At 46.3% G+C, this 18,217-nt stretch overlaps 1 protein-coding gene across 1 annotated transcript; it reads right to left on the bottom strand.

The window, feature by feature from the left end:
* Nucleotides 1-3,047: 3,047 nt before the first annotated feature.
* On the bottom strand, nucleotides 3,048-17,186 carry Rsad2 (radical S-adenosyl methionine domain containing 2). Its single transcript, XM_087907224.1, has 6 exons — nucleotides 16,806-17,186; nucleotides 14,294-14,455; nucleotides 10,757-10,986; nucleotides 8,918-9,067; nucleotides 7,376-7,408; nucleotides 3,048-5,808 (listed from the first exon to the last, which is right to left on the bottom strand). The coding sequence occupies exons 1-6, from the start codon at nucleotides 17,149-17,151 to the stop codon at nucleotides 5,644-5,646; spliced, it is 1,086 nt and encodes a 361-aa protein (XP_087763350.1). The 5' UTR covers nucleotides 17,152-17,186; the 3' UTR covers nucleotides 3,048-5,643.
* Between the last annotated feature and the right edge of the window lie 1,031 nt (nucleotides 17,187-18,217).

Here is an 18,217-nt window from a genome sequence, read left to right as displayed (position 1 = left end):
CCTGAAACCAGGTCTGACAAGGGCGGCTGATTATAGATCACCTCAGGACTTTTCCCCACACTCCCGTCACCATTTTCCTCCTCTGTGTTCTAGCAAAGCTGTTGCATGGCTGTTGCGCCTTCGGAGCAGAAAGACCACAGCCTTCAGGGACTGAGATCCACTCCTTCAGGGACTGAGATCTACTCACAAATGCCAAGGTGGGTGAGAAGCTCTTCTGCAGACTGCTGAAGGTCGGTGTGGGTTGTGGCTGACCTCATGAGGCCCTGTTTGCTCTTTTCTCCTTGGGAGTCTCATGCTGAAACCAATTCAAATCATTGTGACAAAAGCCAAAGGCCACCAACATTGTTCCTGAGCCAGGGATCTGACCCCTGAGTACCTGTGCATTCCAAACATGCTCCATGCACTCTGGTGGGGACAGCACTCCAGCAGGACTGTGTTGCTTTGCTGGGCTGTGCAGTCTGTTTACTAAATTGCAAACGTCATAGTCTCCAGGAAATCTGTCATTGAATTGTCACATGGAGAGTTCAGCAGTGATCAAAGCATAGATAGCATCGTGATGCTTCCTCTCGGGGTCAGCGGGGCCTGACTTGGAGTCACCTGGGAGATACACCCCTGATTGCGTCCATGAGAGCACTTAAGAGATGGTTACTTGAAGGGAGGAGATCCAACCTGAATGTAGGGAACACTACCTGTGGACTGGGTCTCAGACAAAATAAGTTTTGTTTTTAAAGGAGAAAAACCAAGAAACACAAGTATGTGTGCATCTCTGTTTCCCGACTGTGGACATGCATGGTGGCACTGACCAACTGCTGTGCCGTCTGTGCTAGGATGGGCTGTGTCCTCTCCCACCATGAGCTGGAATAAACCCTTCCTTGTTTAAGCTGCTTTTGTCGAAGCACTGGGAAGGTGTGACTGATAGGAACACAGTAATTGTGCACAGAATGGGCACATCTGAAAGGGCCATTCCTATTAAGAGAGAGAACTTTTGCTGTACTTCAAGTCTCTGTGTACCTTCTCTCAGGCCCAACACTTACTTCTACTCAAAAGGCAACTGTGGTCCAGGCATGGTGGTGCACACCTTTAATCCTATCACACAGGAGGTAGAAGCAGGTGGCTCTCTGTAAATTTGAGGCCTTCCTGGTCCATATTGTTAGTTCTGGATCATCCAGAGCTGCATAATAAGATGTTGTCTTAAAAACAAATACAACCCCCCCCCAAAAAAGCCCCAGAGATAAGCTTGGCTTGCTTCTTCAAGTCATGCTCCAGCTAAATCTAATTTTATTGACTCACTCATAGTTCATCATCTTTCCATCTAGTTCCTTCCACTCTGTGCTTTATTTATTTATTTTTTTTTTGTATTTACCCATCTTTTTGCAGCTTGCTCATCCCTTTAGTTACAAAGGCTCCACTGCCTATGCAGTGCAATTCACTAATCATTCTATTATAACCAAGAATAGGTATTTTGGAATATCTTGCTATTTCCCTAAAGATGCTCTTCCATACTGTTTATCTGAAGACGCATGGATTCGTGGTGGATATGGGAGATGGCTTAATGGACTCCTTGGCTGATAAGGGTCACATATGTCCATCTCACTGTACATTCTACAATTCTCATTGTGTTTGGCCTTAGGGTTGATGAAGGGTCCTGGCCGTTTCACATCCTCCCTCCTGTTTGGTAGTGTCGTTGTTTAACTTTCCGTTTCTTTTGGTTGTGTATTAATTTCCTGCTTCCAGATGCCTGCTGCTGTTAAGCACATTTTGAAATGCCTGTTTGGCAGTTGGGTAATATCTTTGGTGGTGTGTCTGTTCAAAAATGCTTGCCAGTTTTACTGTAGTGATTTATTGGCTTGTTGAACCTTTTTCACTTCAAGTTAACTAATTACTATTTATGAATGCATGTGTGTTTACGGAGGTGGGAGGGTGAATTTCAGCTTTGGTTTCCTCCTTCCTTCCGCTGTGGGGTCCTGGGACTGACCTAGGGTCACTAGGCTTGCAACCACACAGTGGTCATCCCTGCTGAGCCAGCATGCTGGTTAGCATTCTGCATTTCATGGTTCCTTGTGTGGGAAATGTCTTCCTTTGATTTTTTTTCTTTTCTGCCATCATGATGAGCCTTGTATTTTGTCACGACAGTAAGAAAAATTTACTAAGCTAAACACAACAGTTTGTCCCAGAGAGGACCCACCTGCAAGGATCCCTCTGGCATGTGGGGGTTTAAAATAAAGGGAATAGGGTGTAAAAGGTGAGAGTGGCTCTAGTTTCTTGAAGTTTTATCTCCCCCAATCTGTCTGTCTGTCTGCCTGTCTGTCTGTCTTTCTGTCTGTGTGCATGTGAGTGTGCACATCTGTGTTCATGTGTGCACTTGCTGTACTGTAGCAGTAAAGGCGTCTTTCCTTGGTGATCCAATGAATAGACACATCTCTCAGTGACACTTTCCACAGGGGTTGGGGCTGGGGAAGTGCCCAGGAGAGGTGCTTGTCAATCAATGCAGTTTGATGGCTACAGCTAAGTCTTCCTAAATTTCCCTCCCAGACCCGGAGCTGGGAACAAGCCATTCTGTGTGGACCACTGCTACAGAAGTCAGCATCTTTTGGGTAAACTGGACTGTGGATACCTTGTACTTCTGCCGAGGGGGTGTAGTTACGACAGTGGCCAGAGTCAGGACCCTGCCGTCTCAGAGAGACAGTCCAGAAGAGTGGATTTAGCTCTGAGGCCTGTACTGCTGGCTAAGTATTATCAAGCGGTGGTACCCCACACACTAGTGGCCGCAGCAGGGGCTCGGGGGCAACCTTCCCTAGCCAGTGTCACAGCTACCCTTCTGAGCTCTTCAGTTTGGATTGCAGGGCTCCCAGACATTTTCTTGCATGTTAGGCTGGAGTCTTTTCTCCAGTGGCTCAGCTCCATGCAGCCCTGCTGCGGAGTGGGTTGTCTTGGGTCAAAAATATCCATATCTTGGTTGAGTTTTAATGTGAACTCGCCTCCAGCGAGCTCACGTTGGGAAAGTACACAGTGACTATGACACGCCAAAGAGTGACTAGCAAGGCATCTTAGGTCATGCACAGAACATTTTAATACAACAAGCATGTTACCGCACACAGTGAAATCCTACAGGGGAATACATATACATATACATCCCCCCCAACACTAAACCTTATCTGGACACACTCAGATGATATGTGATCACCTGAATCATTGATTTTTGTCTTAAAAAGAGCTTATTAAACAAGATCAGTTCATCAAGAGGGTAGGACACGAGCTGAATTATTGCTGGAATGAACCAACTGCTCCTGGGTTTGATGGTTTGGCTGTTTATCTATGCAACAATTAGACCCGCAAATCCAATGCAATTCAAACCTGAGCCCATTTCTTCCCCACATAGTTTAGCCAGTTAACATCCTACAGTTTCGAGCATAAAAATGAACAGCCCACGATTTTATCATTGAACACTATATAACAGACACCAGGGGCTTTAAAATCAGTGTGGGGTGTCCTGCCCTCCAAAGTTCTTCAGTAAATCGCCTTCCCCAGCATCACCACCCTGAGTCAAACGGTCATCGGACAGCACTATCTGCAACACTTAGCAAATGTCAACTAGATAGCGCTTCAGGTTCCCGGTGAAGAGCATGTGTTTCACAAATGAACACCCAGATTTAAAACTGAGAGAGGAAACCAATGCATGATATAATCCGAGCTTGATTTTTACTGTGATGATAAAATATCACAATTATTCCCTTGAGGAAGGGATATTTTTGAGTATTTTAAGCCTAGATATCTGACTCACCCTGTGCATGTACAGGGGGTCAGGAGTAGGAGGGACAGCTTGGGGTGCATTTCGGATGGCTCACGTCCCAAGTGTATGCTACTCTTGTGCTTTCTTAGGGGAAGGAGACATACAGGTTCACTCAGCTAGAAGAAAATGAACTCCAAGTCAGAAGATGGGGCTTCAGCTCCAATTTGCTTCCTGTCACATAATCAAGCGGGCATCTGCCCCTGTCCTTTGGGCTTTCCAAGGTAAACTGAGTACACAAAACTTAACTAAAAAAATTATCAAAATCTGCAGGAAAAATGTGACTCAGTTTTCTCTTTAAAATATCTATATAGGAGTTGAGTGATATACAAATGTAATCCCTAGAATGGGGGAAGTTAGGGCAGAGAGCATGGTGTCCAGGACAGCCTGGGCTACATAGTTATACCCAACTTCAAGAAAAAAAAAAGGCAGCCACCAAGTACACAAACAAACAAAACAGAAAATACAGAGCTCCTGACCTATTTTGGGTGAGACAAAGTGTCTTTGTTGAATTATGGTGACTTAACCGAAGTATAGACATCTTTTGTGAGAAAATATTTACAAATACAGTTTCTTATCAAATTCTTAGTACTTATCCAAACACAAACACATACACACAATGAAGGAACAGAAGCAAAATTCACCAAGTTCTAAAAGTACACTTTGAAGCAAAATTTCTGAGATGCCTAAAGAAGTCCGACGTCTCGGCGCCCTCTAGCAGCAGCAGCAGAGTTTCAGGGACCTTAAAATTTATCAGCAACAGAAAACTTTCAACAATTTTTGCTTTTTGATAGGAAATTGTTATTTTGCAAACGGCGAGACAAAGTTCTGGTCTGGCAAGTGTCACGGAATGCTTCCACAGGAAGAGTATTTGCCTCAGTCTCATCGTCTTTTCTGTCTTTTTGGTGCGGAGAGGCATATGGTTCATCTCACGTTGACCTAGACTGGGTCTCATTCAGGCTTCCTTGGGAAATTTTCCATGGAGTCACAGGCGCTTTTATACCAAACCAACCACACTCCGTAGTCCCGACAGAGTCCTTCCTGCCCTTGCTTCCACGACTTTTACGGAATGTGCCAACACAGCCGTAGCTGCTTTTCCAGAGTGAGGGGATGACCTTCTACTCAAACTTCTGTTTGACAGACTCAGGCTGTCTCAGTACTGGGAGGCTGCACAAGCATCTCCCTCATGCCCACGTCGTAAAAGGGAAAGTGTATCGTGGTTTTGAAAAGAATCCTGGAGGAGTTGGCACAGCAGAGAGCGGTCATCCTTCATGCAGCAACACGGGCGCTGGGGCCGGGAGCCACATCTCCATGAGCTCATGGCAAATGAGTTAGAGTCCCCTTTACAGCTCTTTGGGACTTGTCTTGATTCTTCCTATACTTCCGAGTAAAACGTCCAACATTCCAAAGCAGAAAAGCATTTAAATAGTCATGGGAGGACATATTTTATGATGTTTCCTGGTGAATAACACTGGCATATTTAGCAGAAAATAACTCACCTTCTTAAGTGAGGAGGAGGAGAAAGGAAACAAGGGATTCACAGTAAAATTCCACAAAAATTCAAACACAAGTTAAATACATTAGTCTTTGGGGCCACTGCACCTCGCTCTTCTGTGAAGTGAACTCTATCCCTCCACACAGGTGGATTATCTGACATTGCATGGTTTTACCCCTTACTTAGTTCACTCAAACTCAAACAAACAGACAGGCAGACTGCTTTCCCACAGACAGCCAGAAGATGTGCAACCGAGAGTCGGATTTGCATCCCTGAATAGAGAGTAAGAACCTCGGGTGGTGAAAGACAGCTTCACGTGGAGCTCCCCGTAGCTGGTCAGGGTGTCCTTCTAGCCTTGGGTTCACCAGTCCAGCTTCAGGTCAGCCTTGCTCCATACATACTTGCCTCCACGCTTCAGGAACATCTTCTCATCAAATCCACTGAATTTTATCGCTTCTTCCACCCCGACATCCAGGATGGACCTGGAAGGGTCCTTCCGGCCACCAGTACAGTTCAGGAAGCGCATCTGGGAAATACAAGGTAGAAATAAGTACGTTGCCGTATGGTTTATCCTGTGAGACTCAACTAAAACTATCCTTTCAAAGTCCACATCCCAATCGTGTCACATGGGCATTGAGATCTGAGATAGGCACTAAAATCCTCAGACTCCACCCCCAACACAGACAGCGCCCACTCGTGGAGAAGGTGTCTACCAGGAGTAATGAACAGTATAGTTTAACCATGTGGGGAGTCGGCCCTCTCTGGAGTGGAGAGAACACCTGGATTTGTTTAGATATCATGCCCTGAGGTGAAGGAGAGCATAGAGTACAGCAAGGTGAGCTCTGTGTTGTAAGGAAGCTGAGCTGAATGTACTTAGTGAGGCGGCAGCTGTGCTTGTGTGGTGTGAGTCCTGACAGAGGCTTCTACCGAGGGGATAAGACAGAGGCTACCGCGGTGGGAAAGAGCCGGGTCCAGGACAGAAGGTCCCCAACACATCCTATCCAACATCCTATCCATTTGTCTTTCTCTGACTCTTTCCTCTCCACCCTTGCAGGCAGGAATGAGGACTTCAAGCTTGCGTGTGTCTGCACCAAACACCCTGGAGGGCATCGGATGGCACACACGGAATCACTAAGTTAGTTGTGCAGTTGTCTAAAGTAAACACTGGATTGTCAGTGTTTGTTACAACTCTGTGGGGATCTGTCAGACAGCTTATTGGGGAATATCCCTAAAATTTCCAGCCAATCATGACAATTTATCCTCCAAAATAACATCCTTTCTTCTTTTTTAACCTTAGACCTATAAACTGAACATTCTTATGGTTACATTCCCTCTTAGGTTGTATAAAATTCAAGTTGGTAATAAATAAAAAATTGATGAACTGTCATTGATTAACTTGAAAATGACAAAACACAGAAGCTGTAAAAAAATATTTCTCAAAATGCCAAGGTCAATACTGAGCCCTTTGTAATTTATGTAGCTCATGTTAAAAACACAACTTGGCATGGAGTCATCTGTCCTCTGCTGGGAATATCAGCAGAAGCCATAAATCCAAAGATCTAAATAACAACAACAAAGAAAAGGAAAACAAGCGTGGTTTCTTTCTTATTTTAATAAGGGCGGGTTTTCCTTTGGAAGCAATGGCCTCAGAGATAGGGTTGGTGGTGTCTGAAGGGGACAAAAGATTTCCTCCCATTGTCAAAGTTCATCTGTGATAGAGGTGCTGGCAGCCCCGCTGTTATTCAAGACAGCGTGGAGTGCAGGGGACAGGGTGCTGCCACAGTGCAACCCTGGAGCCCATGCTAGACCACACGCTGGAGGGATCTACTGAGAGTGATGTCCTTATGACATCTGCAGATGTATGGCTACCTGGGATGTCATCACATGGTGGCTCACTCCAATCCAGGTCCAGGATAATGTCCTGAGAGAGAGCTTGGCATGTGAAGCCAGGGCTGTACCATGCTGACAATAAAACCACCAGCACAGCACTGGACATAATAGATGTATTCTGAACGTGTTCATTTGGGCACACCTCTGGCATTTCTGAGCTGCCTGCTTTCCTGTGAATTTATAGCTCGTGGGGGAATACTCACATATTCATCCAGAATAAGGTAGGAGTCTTTCATCTGCAGAAGAAAAGAGTCAAACTTTAGTTTTAACCCAACATAGATTGTTTACCTTTTATGTCCTATTGGCTGTCCTTCCTTTGGTCTTTGGTGCGTGCATGCGTGTGTGTGTGTGTGTGTGTGTGTGTGTGTGTGTGTGTGTGTGTGTGTTGAGTTTTCCACTTCCCCTACTCCCCATCTGTTTGCAGGCCTTTGGAGCTGCCCTCAGCAGTGGAGGGTCTGCAGGGGCCCGTCCTTCCAGTCATTCTGGATTTTTCTGACTCAGACCTAAAGAATTTTACCCTGCAGGCTGCTTTGAGCAGCCCAGCTTTCTCCACCCCTCCAGCCATTTCCAGGATCACTGCTGTCTTCATCTTTCAGTTCCTCCCACAGTGGCTACCGTTCAAGGAATCACCACAGCTTTTAATGTTCAAGTTATGCTCTTGGCAGAGGACAGCGTTTCTGAAGTTCCTAATGTCGCTGGGATCGGATGTGGGACAGTTTTGTGGCTTTGGGTGTACTGGACATTACTGTTAGTTCCTGTAGGGAGGTTCTGACACTCTTTTCTCTCTCCAATAAGAGCTAGGCAGTAAATATTATTATTTCTCTGTTTCCTTCCATTTCTCTCCTTCCTTTCTCATTTTCCTTCCTTTCCTCTTCCCCTCTTCCTTTTCTCCTCCTCCTCCACCGCCTGCCTTTTTGACAGGGCATCAGGTAGTCAGTATAGGTTGACCTCAAACTCACTACATGGCCAAGGGTGTACTTGAGTTTTGGGTTCTCCTGGTGCCACTTCTTGAATGTGGGATTATACACTTGCAGTGAGTGTTTTGAGCTATGCTCAGGGCTTGAACCCAGAGCTTCCAGCATGCTAGGTAGGCATTCTCCTAAGTCAGACACATTTCTAGACAAGTTAATATTCCGTGCACACAGAACATGGTATGTGTCCCAGTTATTCAGCTCTGCACCACAGTGTTGAAAGCCACCTCCACCATCACCATCAAAACAAAACAAATTTTGGCACAAATAAATTCATAAAAGAACGGAGTGCAACTCTGCTCCTTGGTAAGTTTAGTTATAAACCCTCAAAATTGGAAAGTCATTTCTTTTACATTTTATCCAACTTTTAAAACAATCACTAGAGAGGGTGTAAGGGACAGTCGTAATGATACTGACACCAACGTGGAGGCATTCACACCTTCCTTCAGTGTGTGAGTCCTATCCATGTGCTTCCCAAACATGTAGCGATCCTGTGTGTGTATTTTATATTAGAGTTATAAATATATGTATCCATTTAATTACATCATCTGTGAGGTGGCCTAGTCAAACTCATTAAAAATCAGTATCATTGAAGAACTCCGGTCCCAGATGAGAGGTGGCCATAGTGGCCCTCCTTCTCTTTGACTCTAGGATTGATGGCACTACTCTCCTTTCTCCTTCCAGAATGTCTAGAATAACAAAATGGCAAGTTGCAAAGCTCTCAGGAGTGTAGCTGTGTGGTAGTAAACATGGTAGCTTTTGCTGCATACAAACCTTCTGGTTAGATTCAGGCACCAAACACGACACCTCTTGGTGACGCTCTAAGAATGCTTCAAATTCTTCATTGCTTATAAGAAATTGTTCTGCTTCCCTCAGGGCAGCTTCTCCCGAGTTCTCACCCTCAATTAGAAGGCACTGGAAGACCTGGGAGAGGAAAAAGCATCTGTTAGACCAAGAACCTCACACTACCATTCCCTCCAAGTCTGCAGGGAGCAGACCCTACCCAGTTTAGGACTAGAAAGCTCAGAATACAATGGTGAGTCACTGCTAAGTCTGTGAGTACTTAGACTGTGAGGCTCTGAACCATGAGGGATGGAGCTAATGAAGTTCAGACACTTTCCCTTGGAGCATTGCTTATTTCAGTCAAGATCCCACAGATTTCAGAGGTTTTGAAGAAGAAGCAAGAACTGACCCTTAACACTGAGAGCCAGTGTCTTGAAATGATGAATCAGGAAGTTGGAGTAGAAGGGAGAAGAATGTAAGGAAAGGCCATGAGAAAAAAAAATCAAGGCAAGGAAGGAGGATGTACAGATTTTAAGAGGAAGAGGGTGAAGGGAGAATAGTGAGGGGCAGTAAGTGTCAATGTAGCACTGAGATAAAAGAGAGAGAGAAGATGGGCGGCCTGGCAGGTGACTGGAGGGACAGGTCTTTGGTCGGTGCACCCCTCTTTCCGAGGTCTCTGTCTCTCTTTGTCCTGACTCCACCATTCAACTTTCTTTAGCTGTTTTCCATTTATTCTGGGCCTGAGGATATCACTGACATTCAATTTCAATACACTCATTGCTTTTAAAAAATCATGAACGTATATAGCATTTCCAGCTTCCTTCTAATCTATTTCTAAATATTGCAGTACAATCAATGGAAAAAAATGTCTTATCCTTATTCCCCATTGACTTGGCTCAGTTGGCATCTAAAGAAGATCCAAGGTTACCCCGGAATGACCGCTTTTCTTGGGTGAGCATAACTCTGGCCTAGCATAGGCCTTCTCGCTCGGGCCAGCCCTCCATGTGGAAATTCTTTCCTGCTTTCGAAACACAGTCAAATGTAACTTCCTCCACGATGTTCTGCCATTCAGCTTGGTGTGCCCCACCTTGCCAAGTCCTCCGCATGGAACCTGCGCCCTCCGTGTTCTAGTCCTTCCCAAAACTCAATTCCCAAATCTTATCCTTCAATTTGTCTACCCTGCCTCCAGACACAGATCCAAAGGAATTACAACGGGGATCACCACGAGGCTTGTTAAAAATACAAGCACACCCCAGCCCTCCCGAGCAGACCCACCCTTATTGGACATCAGTGGATGCATGAAGGGGTCCAAGAAGCTGCTTTCTAAGCATCCCCCTTGGTGGGCTCTGAGCAGAATTTCCCCTGCTTATGGTGGGTCCTGCCTCTAATAGGCAGGCTTGTATCTTTGTGAATCTGGGACTTCCAGTGACTGCTCTCTGGGACAGTCCTAAGGAGTGCATTTTGGAATAAAGACTGCCATTGCTCTATAGACTTCCCCTGTGACCAATTAATTCAATGCAAACTCGAGCATCGGGATTTATGAAGATCATTTAGCCCCGTGAATATGCAAACCAGGAGTCAAAATTTACTTGAGGCCCAGCATGGCCTCGACCTTTACACTCAGAATAATCCTGAAAAAAATCATTTCGAGATTTTGGAAACAGACAGGAAACAAAGAACAGCGAGAATGTAAACTTAACAGAGGCCAGAATTAAGGTCCCCGCTAGAAAGTTCCAGACTCTCCTGGGTCCCTAACTTCAGTGTCACCTAGGGAAGCCTCCCTTGCATGTTTTGTGGATGAAAGTTAAGCAAGCGGCAGTGTGGATTTACCTTCCAGCGGACAGGGTTCAGGGCCTTGATGTGTTCGTTCATGTCTTCATCCACATTGAAGCGATTGATGACGGAGTTGATCTTGAAAGCCACCTTGTAGTCTCGGCACCACTTCCTCAGCTTTTGAAGGTTTTCCACGTGGTTCTTTTTCCCCTGACCCCGGCCAATGAGAACATTGACGTCCTCATTGAAGCTGTCACAGGAGATGGCAAGAATGTCCAGATAGTCACCTGCAGGAAAAGGATGGTGATGATGTGATGATGATGATGATGATGATGATGATGATGATGATGATAATGATAATAATAATAATAATAATAATAATAGATTGCTCCCCGAGCCCTCGACTCCATCTGCATCTCTTTATAGTAAAATGTACCATCTTCCCAGCTGTGTTTTAAAGACTTTCCTGATTCTCTGTTCTCTGACCTGGACACAGGAAAGTCAGAGAGATGTGAATTACGCAGGGTATGTATGCGATCAATAAAATACATACCTGCATAATGAAGTCACAGAGCTACTTAATGTGATCGGTTTTATACTCTGCATCCACGCAGGTGCCTGAGTCATCATTGGCGCCGTTCAATAAGATTTTTCTCTTGTGTTGTCATAGAGATGCACAAATCATGAAGCCTGTTTCTGTTAATTATGAAGGATTGTAGGCTTGCTTTGCCCGGCACACATTTGTGTCTTAGCTGTCTAGTTATTTCTCCAGGCTCAGGAGCTTCCTCCTGCTGTGCCTCACACGTTTATTTACTAGGGAACTATTTGCAGACACTCTGTGCTGCGTCGGGTGCGAGTGATAGAGAGGCCGAGACAATCCAGATAAAGGGAGCTGGGTGCAGGAGCCACAGAAAAAACAGGCCCCACCCTGCAAGGCCATGAGTGAAGAGTCCTGACAGGGAGTCGTGGGGAGAGCTATAAAATATTGACATTGAGTTTGGTATTGGGCTTCTCTTCACCGATTTCTGGAGCTCCAGTGTCTGCTCTATGTTTCTTGTGACAGCCATCTTCCTTCCCTGTTCCCTGCCTTCCGATGCCTGAGAAGCGTAGGCATCCCCGGGCCTGAGGCAATCCTTGCAGCTGACCAAGCTTGAGCTCTCTTGGCTGTTGAGAATTTCCAAATGTCTCCATTTTACCTTAAAATTCTTTTCCCATTATAGAAGGGAAGAGTTCCAAAATTTCTTTCGGATACTCTTCTCTATAATCGTGAGAAGACTAAGTTTAGCTCTTATTTTAGGTTTAATCCACGCTGCCTGTATCTAACAAGCATACACCGGAGCCAGAATAAATATCCTGTTATTTAAATCAACTCAAAGTGTTCCACAACTTGACCTCAAGTGAATTCCTAAGGGATGCCCCACCAGGATGAAGTAACTGAACATGTAGTCTCTAGCAAAACCAAGGGGACGTAGAAGCTCAAAACCAAACACATAAAAACCAGTCTCTCCCAGGAGCACCTTGGCTGGCTGATTGACGAAAGCACAGGGCATCTGTCAATCCATCCCTGCATCCTCACACCGCACTCTATCTTTAGCTGTGTTTCTCTGATGTCCCCCCATCTTTAGCTGTGTTTCTCTGATGTCCCCTCCTCCTGGCCACAGCTCTTGGGAGGACTCATTCGACAGGGCAGGTCTGTTGGCTCAGGTCTTGTGTTTTTCCAGAAGATCTGAGGCTCTGATGGGGTACTGTGCAGCCCCTGCCTATATGGTTGCTATGCCAGCATGTATAACAACGGTGGGTGATGTGTGTGAGCTCCAGCCATGCGAGCATGTGTCAGGATTGTGTAGACACATATATGATATGCTTACATGTATTGTTGGAGTCCTGGAGGACTCCATGTACTTAGCAATACATGCTTGAGTGACCAGCCCTCTGTGACACAATCTGATCCAATATGGAAGTGTCCTGTGTGAAGACAACCCCAACATTGTCGAGGTTCACTGTTAGGAAGAAAAGAAAACCTGTGCAGGCTCAGTTAGAGACGGGCTCAGACACAGATGTCCTCTCTGGACTCAGTGATACACACCTGTGGCCTGCTGCTATCTCGCTCTGTTTTCTCTCTCCCTGAAAGAGTCTTGGCAGTCTGCCAACAAACTCCCAAACTTGGAGGTGTTGTGTGTTTCTGATAGCTTCTCCTCATGCCTGAGGACACAGGTCCAACTTCGAGTTATTTGCAGACGTTTATAGTTGGGATAGTTTTACAGAGAATATCGCCTTATGCATCGGGGATAATTTGAGGGTAGGCACTTTTCCATCTAGTCTAAAAGCCAATTAGCATTCGCAATTGCCATCTACCTGACTACCAGGAAGAGAGCCTTGTCGTTGACTTTTGTGGTCTGTGTGTTCCCCTCTCTCTAGGCGATGATGCTGAGACACATGACCCTTTCTGGGTGGTCTCTGACACTGTACTGAAGCTTACATCCTGTCCACACTCCTTGACCCGGGCAGATATTTCGAGTCTTTCATAAAGAGCGAGTACTGCCCAGGTACACCCTTCAAGACATGGCCCACTGCTCTCTATTCACGCTGCCTCTGCTGTCTTCCTTCTGTCCCCCTTTGTGCCCCCCAGTGTCTCCGTCCAGTGCCTCCCGTCACAGACTTGACACACCACCCCAGCTTCCTCCTTGACTTGCTGTCCCTGTTTCTAAGAATCTTCCTTGCCTGCCCAAACGTCATAGACAGCCTTCACCCACAAGCCCAGCCTCTGCCTGCAGGTGGATGCATCTGGAAGAGTGTCTGGTCAGTGTCTCCAACCAAAAGTGCTGGCCTTCCCTTTGAATGACTCCAGAGATTCACAGCACCACAAAGCAAGGGTGGAGTAAAGGACTCAGAGGGGGAGGTTTTAACTGTCTTCTAAACTGAAAGTAATCATAACGAGCCAGCTCATGTCATGGGTTGCGTCAAAGACACTACAAGCACGGGCAGCTCAATCACTGCAGTTCTCAGAACTATTAAGAGCACCAAAAATCAGTCAGTCCATGTGCTATGAGCTTCTAATATGACTAGACTTGCAATCAGCTTGGTCCTAACAGAGATTCAAAAAAATAAAATAAAATAAGGTCTCACTAGACATCCCTGACTGAGCTAGAACTCTCTATATTGGTCAGGTTGGCCTCAAACTCATCAAGATCCATCTCTGCCTCCCAAGTGCCAGGATTAAAGGTATCCACTGCCATGCCCTGTCTTTAACAGAGACATTTATAAAGCTCTAGAGCTTGTTGGTTTTCCTCAGTAATGGCTAAACGTAGACCCCAGTTATTCACGAGTGCTAAATCAGTAGGTGTAGCAACGATCTGCGTGCTGACTTGTTCTCTCATCTGTCTCCCATACCTGTTTATTAGTACCCAACAGAAACAAAATAATCTAACGCCACACACAACTCAGAAGATATTATAAGACACCAGATTAAATTAGATTTTCTTTCCTCCCAGTTCCCCAGATGCTCTGGCCTGGATCCCAGAAAGGGAGAAGACGCAGGAGTCAGCATACGAGTTGCAGGTTGCAGTGACCAAGACATTGCCCATGGGAACTTACCATAGTCCCTGAACCACTTCTCGCGGATGAGGCTGCCATTGCTCACGATGCTCACAGAGGGCAGGGCCAGCTCCTCCTTGCAGAATCTCACGAGCTTACCCACGTATTCACCCCTGTCCTGCAGGAAGGGTTCTCCTCCTGAAAAGTTGATCTTCTCCATACCTGTAAGGGGCAAAAACTATAGGTTTTGCATTTTCCAAATACTCATTTCATTATTTTGGTTTATGAAGCTGAAGAGAGAACTCGTTTGTTGCTCTTTCAGAGAACCAGAGTTCAGTTCCCAGCACCCACCTTGGACAGTTTACGGTTCCCTCAGGGGATTACTACGCTTCTGGGGAACCAACCAACACAGGCACTCATGAACACACACACACACACACACACACACTAAATCTTATTATTATTTTGATTTTTTTAGTGTGTATTCGTATATATTCACACGGAGGATGGGATGGGGACAGATCCCAGGGTCTTGTGTACACTAGACAAGCACTTTGTGCTGATGAGATACACTCAGAGCCCCATCCATTTTTCATAACACTCTCAGGAACCGTGGGTTCTGTTCATGGTCTAAAGTAGGAAGGAAATGACTGTAGTATTTCGTTCCTCTGCTTTTTCTATTTGGAAACAGGTACACTTGATGACTGGAAACCAATTTCACATTGCAGCAGACTCTCGGAAGTCCAAGGGCACCGTGAGTCCATCGGGAGATGCTCAGAACAAAAAGTCAACCCCAGATGCATCTGGGAGAAGATGTGGGTGACCATGAACTCATCACAGCTGTGCTGCCGGGGCTCAGAGTCCAGTTCTGTCAATCAGCTAAGGCGTAGGTGAGTGGGCAGGTGACTCCTAAAGCTTTCAGTGAGGAAAGCAGAGACGGTGGGCCACGTTACCGAGTTCCTGGTGCCAAAAGGCTGAACCTTAATCTAGGTCCCAGTGAGGTAACAAGGCTTAGTCTCTCCTGTGGGTAATGAGCCAGTTCAGACTGAAGCCAACTGAATTAGGTTCCACCATGCAGGGCTGTGTATTGTATGCTTTCATTATCACACACATAAAATCAGATGAGTCTAAAGTGAGCATTGGGACTCCCCCTGGGGTCAGTGTGGTGGCTGGAGGCCGGCTTGCCCCTGGAGCACTGGCTAATCATTCTCTATTTCCCAGCTGTGGTCCAGGGAGACCTCTTTGCAGAGTCATCTGGAAGTGCAGTTAGCATGCTTGGTGCCTAGACCTGTCGACTGTGCTTCGGTTAAAGAGAAGAGAAGGCAATTTCTAGGTGAGTAGGTATTCTGGAAAGAGAGAAAAAGAGGGAGGGAGGGAGGGAGGGAGGGAGGGAGGGAGGGAGAGAGGAGGAAACTAGGAAGGGAGAGAAAGAGGAAGCTAGGAAGGGAGGAAGAGAGGATGGGAGGGAGGGAGAGAGGGAGAGAGGGAGAGAGGGAGGGAGGGAGGGAAGGAGAGAGGGAGAGAAGGAGGGAGGGAGTAAGGGAGGGAAGAAGCAAGGGAGGGAGGGCAGGTTAGGAAGAAGATGCTGCAGTTTCACTGTTAAATTCATACCCAAGAATGGGACAGCAAATCTTAGGAGAAAAATCCCATGACGTGCCTGTCAAAATCACATTAAGGTTTACAGAGGGCTAGAGAGGTGACTCGGTGTTATGACCCACTTGATGCACAAATCTGAGAACTTCTGTTTGGATCCCTGATACCCTCGGAAACCTGAACACTGCAGTGAGCATTTGTGATGCCAGCCTTTCTGCTTCAGGATGGGAGGAAAGAGAATCTTCTGTGAGGCTCAAATGCCAACCCACACTGCACATCATCAGTCAATGGCAGAGAAACCCTGCCCCAGACAAGGTTGAAGGCTAAGGGCAGACTGATACCTGACGTAGTTGTTCTTTGGTGGTCACAGGCTATGGCTCTGTTGTTGCCAAGCCGGTGACCAGATTACCACACATACACATGCACACACACACACCCCCCATATATATATATATATATATATATATATATATATATATATATATATGCGCACACACCACAATACATAAATACATATATACACACACAGAGACACTCATACCACATACCGCACACACACAATGTGTATGCAAAAAATGCCAAGATTTTCTTCATTTGAAGGAAAAGTCTCCACCAAGGAACAGCTTCTGCCAGGCTGTTCACACCGGGGACTTGGGTCTTCCCTTCCCCTTTTCTCACTTAGTGTTTCTGGAAATCAGATTCCTCTGGACAGACTCTTCCAGGAACACAACTTTCCTGAGTGTCTGTTTCCAAACATCAAGAGGAACGGGCCCTGTTCACACCTCTGCTCACAGGAGGGACTGTTAGCCTCCCAGACTGGAGCAAACTGTTGGTCCCTTGCCCATTCATGAAAGACTGCCTGTCCCCTGCCCCATGATGCTGTGTCTAGATCTCAGGGATCCCTTCCAACCCTCATCCTATGTGCTACCCCCGTTCTCTGGCATTAGCACCCTGGCTTCTGCCTGGGCTAGGAGCTTACCAGCCTGTTTGAGCAGAAGCAGCCCTCGCTTGGCCTCCTCCAGGGGCAGCACGAAGGATGTCTTGGCTGTGTGGAAGCAGAACCCGCACTTGTAATTGCACTGACGGGTGAAGTGGTAGTTGACGCTGACGGGGATTGTAGACTGAGGACCCTTTGGTTCTTCAAGGGTCTCCTCGGGCATGGTCCGGACCTGTGGTTGTGGTTGTCCCCTTCCAGAACCTAGCCACCTCAGTGCTAGTCTCAACCAGCAGAACAGGATGGCCAGGCCACTCCAGAGGGAGCCCAGCTGCTGCTGGAACAGGCTCAGCAGCCCCATAGCGAGAGCAGTGGGCAGGAGCATCCCCATGGTGATCTGCACTCACCTGCAGCTGCCTGAGGGCTTATAAACTGCGGGCCAGCCACACCCCCGTGCATTCTGTCAAGAGGCGGAGGGAAACGCCTCCCTCGAGTAAGTCTCAGCTGAGCAGAGTTTCTGTTTTCTGAAAATGAAAGTTGAACCGGAGCCAAGACAGAAGCTCAAGACGGAGGCCAATGGGCTGCCTTTCCCTGGCTCACAGCTGCCCCTGTAAACAGCATCAGTCCTGATGACCCCCATGACGCTGCAAAAATTCCAGCAGCCACCAGTTTCTAAACAAGGGTCTTACAGATACGTAGCTGCCTCCTGACAGGCTATTATGCATTAAGCCTCTTGTAATGAATATCTGTTCATACTTAACAATTTCTAAATACTCTTCTTTGGTTCTTCACCCACCCCACTCATGCCTAACAAACAAACAAATAAACAAAACAAAACCACCAAAAACCTAGAGTTTTAGAACTTCGCACAAGGCAGATCGTATAGGCTGACCTTGGCAGCTCTCTCAAAGAGGAAGGAAAAGGAATTCAAGACTGGTAGATGTCAGGAAAAACAAACAAGTAATTAAACAGATAAATAAATATAGCAAAGAAACTCTGCACAGTAAAGTGAATCATTTTAAAATTGGATTTCTTAGTAATTATTTTTTTCTCTTTTTATATTGTGAGAGGACACACGTTGTAGATTTTTCTCAGACTCTTTCTTTCAAAGCCTTGCCATCATGGTACAGTTCTGCAGTCCTGTGCACTGTGTGGCTGGTGCCTTTCCTCCAGGTGAGCTCCTGTGTTTTGGTAATAGGGTCGTTTGGGACAGCACATAAAACTTGCTTTGCTCGTCTCTGGACTTCTCTTCTGATGGCTCTGTCTCTGCTCTGACATCTTTCCCAAGGAGCTCCAGGCTTCTGGAGTTGTCTTCTTTGTGTTGTTTCTAGTCTAGTGTTTGGGGGAAGTAGAGAGAGTCTTGGGCATACAGTTCCTTCTGCCTCTGAGAAGGAAAGGACAAGGGAAGAAGTCAGTTTACCAGAGAGATGATTGAAAGCCCACGTTCCCTGTAGTGT

The sequence above is a fragment of the Myodes glareolus genome, chromosome 6 (assembly GCF_982192425.1).
Source record: "Myodes glareolus chromosome 6, mMyoGla1.1, whole genome shotgun sequence".
NCBI classification, from domain to species: Eukaryota; Metazoa; Chordata; class Mammalia; order Rodentia; family Cricetidae; genus Myodes; species Myodes glareolus.
Note: the sequence above shows the minus strand (reverse complement) of the source record. Positions and strands in the feature narration are given on the sequence as shown.

Coding starts and splice junctions, on each gene's coding strand:
- Rsad2 (XM_087907224.1), bottom strand. CDS start 17,151: ATGGGGATGCTCCTGCCCACTGCTCTCGCTATGGGGCTGCTGAGCCTG. Junction 9,068..10,756: donor TGAACCCTGTCCGCTGGAAG/GTAAATCCACAC, acceptor TTCCTCTCCCAG/GTCTTCCAGTGCCTTCTAAT. Junction 5,809..7,375: donor ACCTTATTCTGGATGAATAT/GTGAGTATTCCC, acceptor TGTATTTCCCAG/ATGCGCTTCCTGAACTGTAC.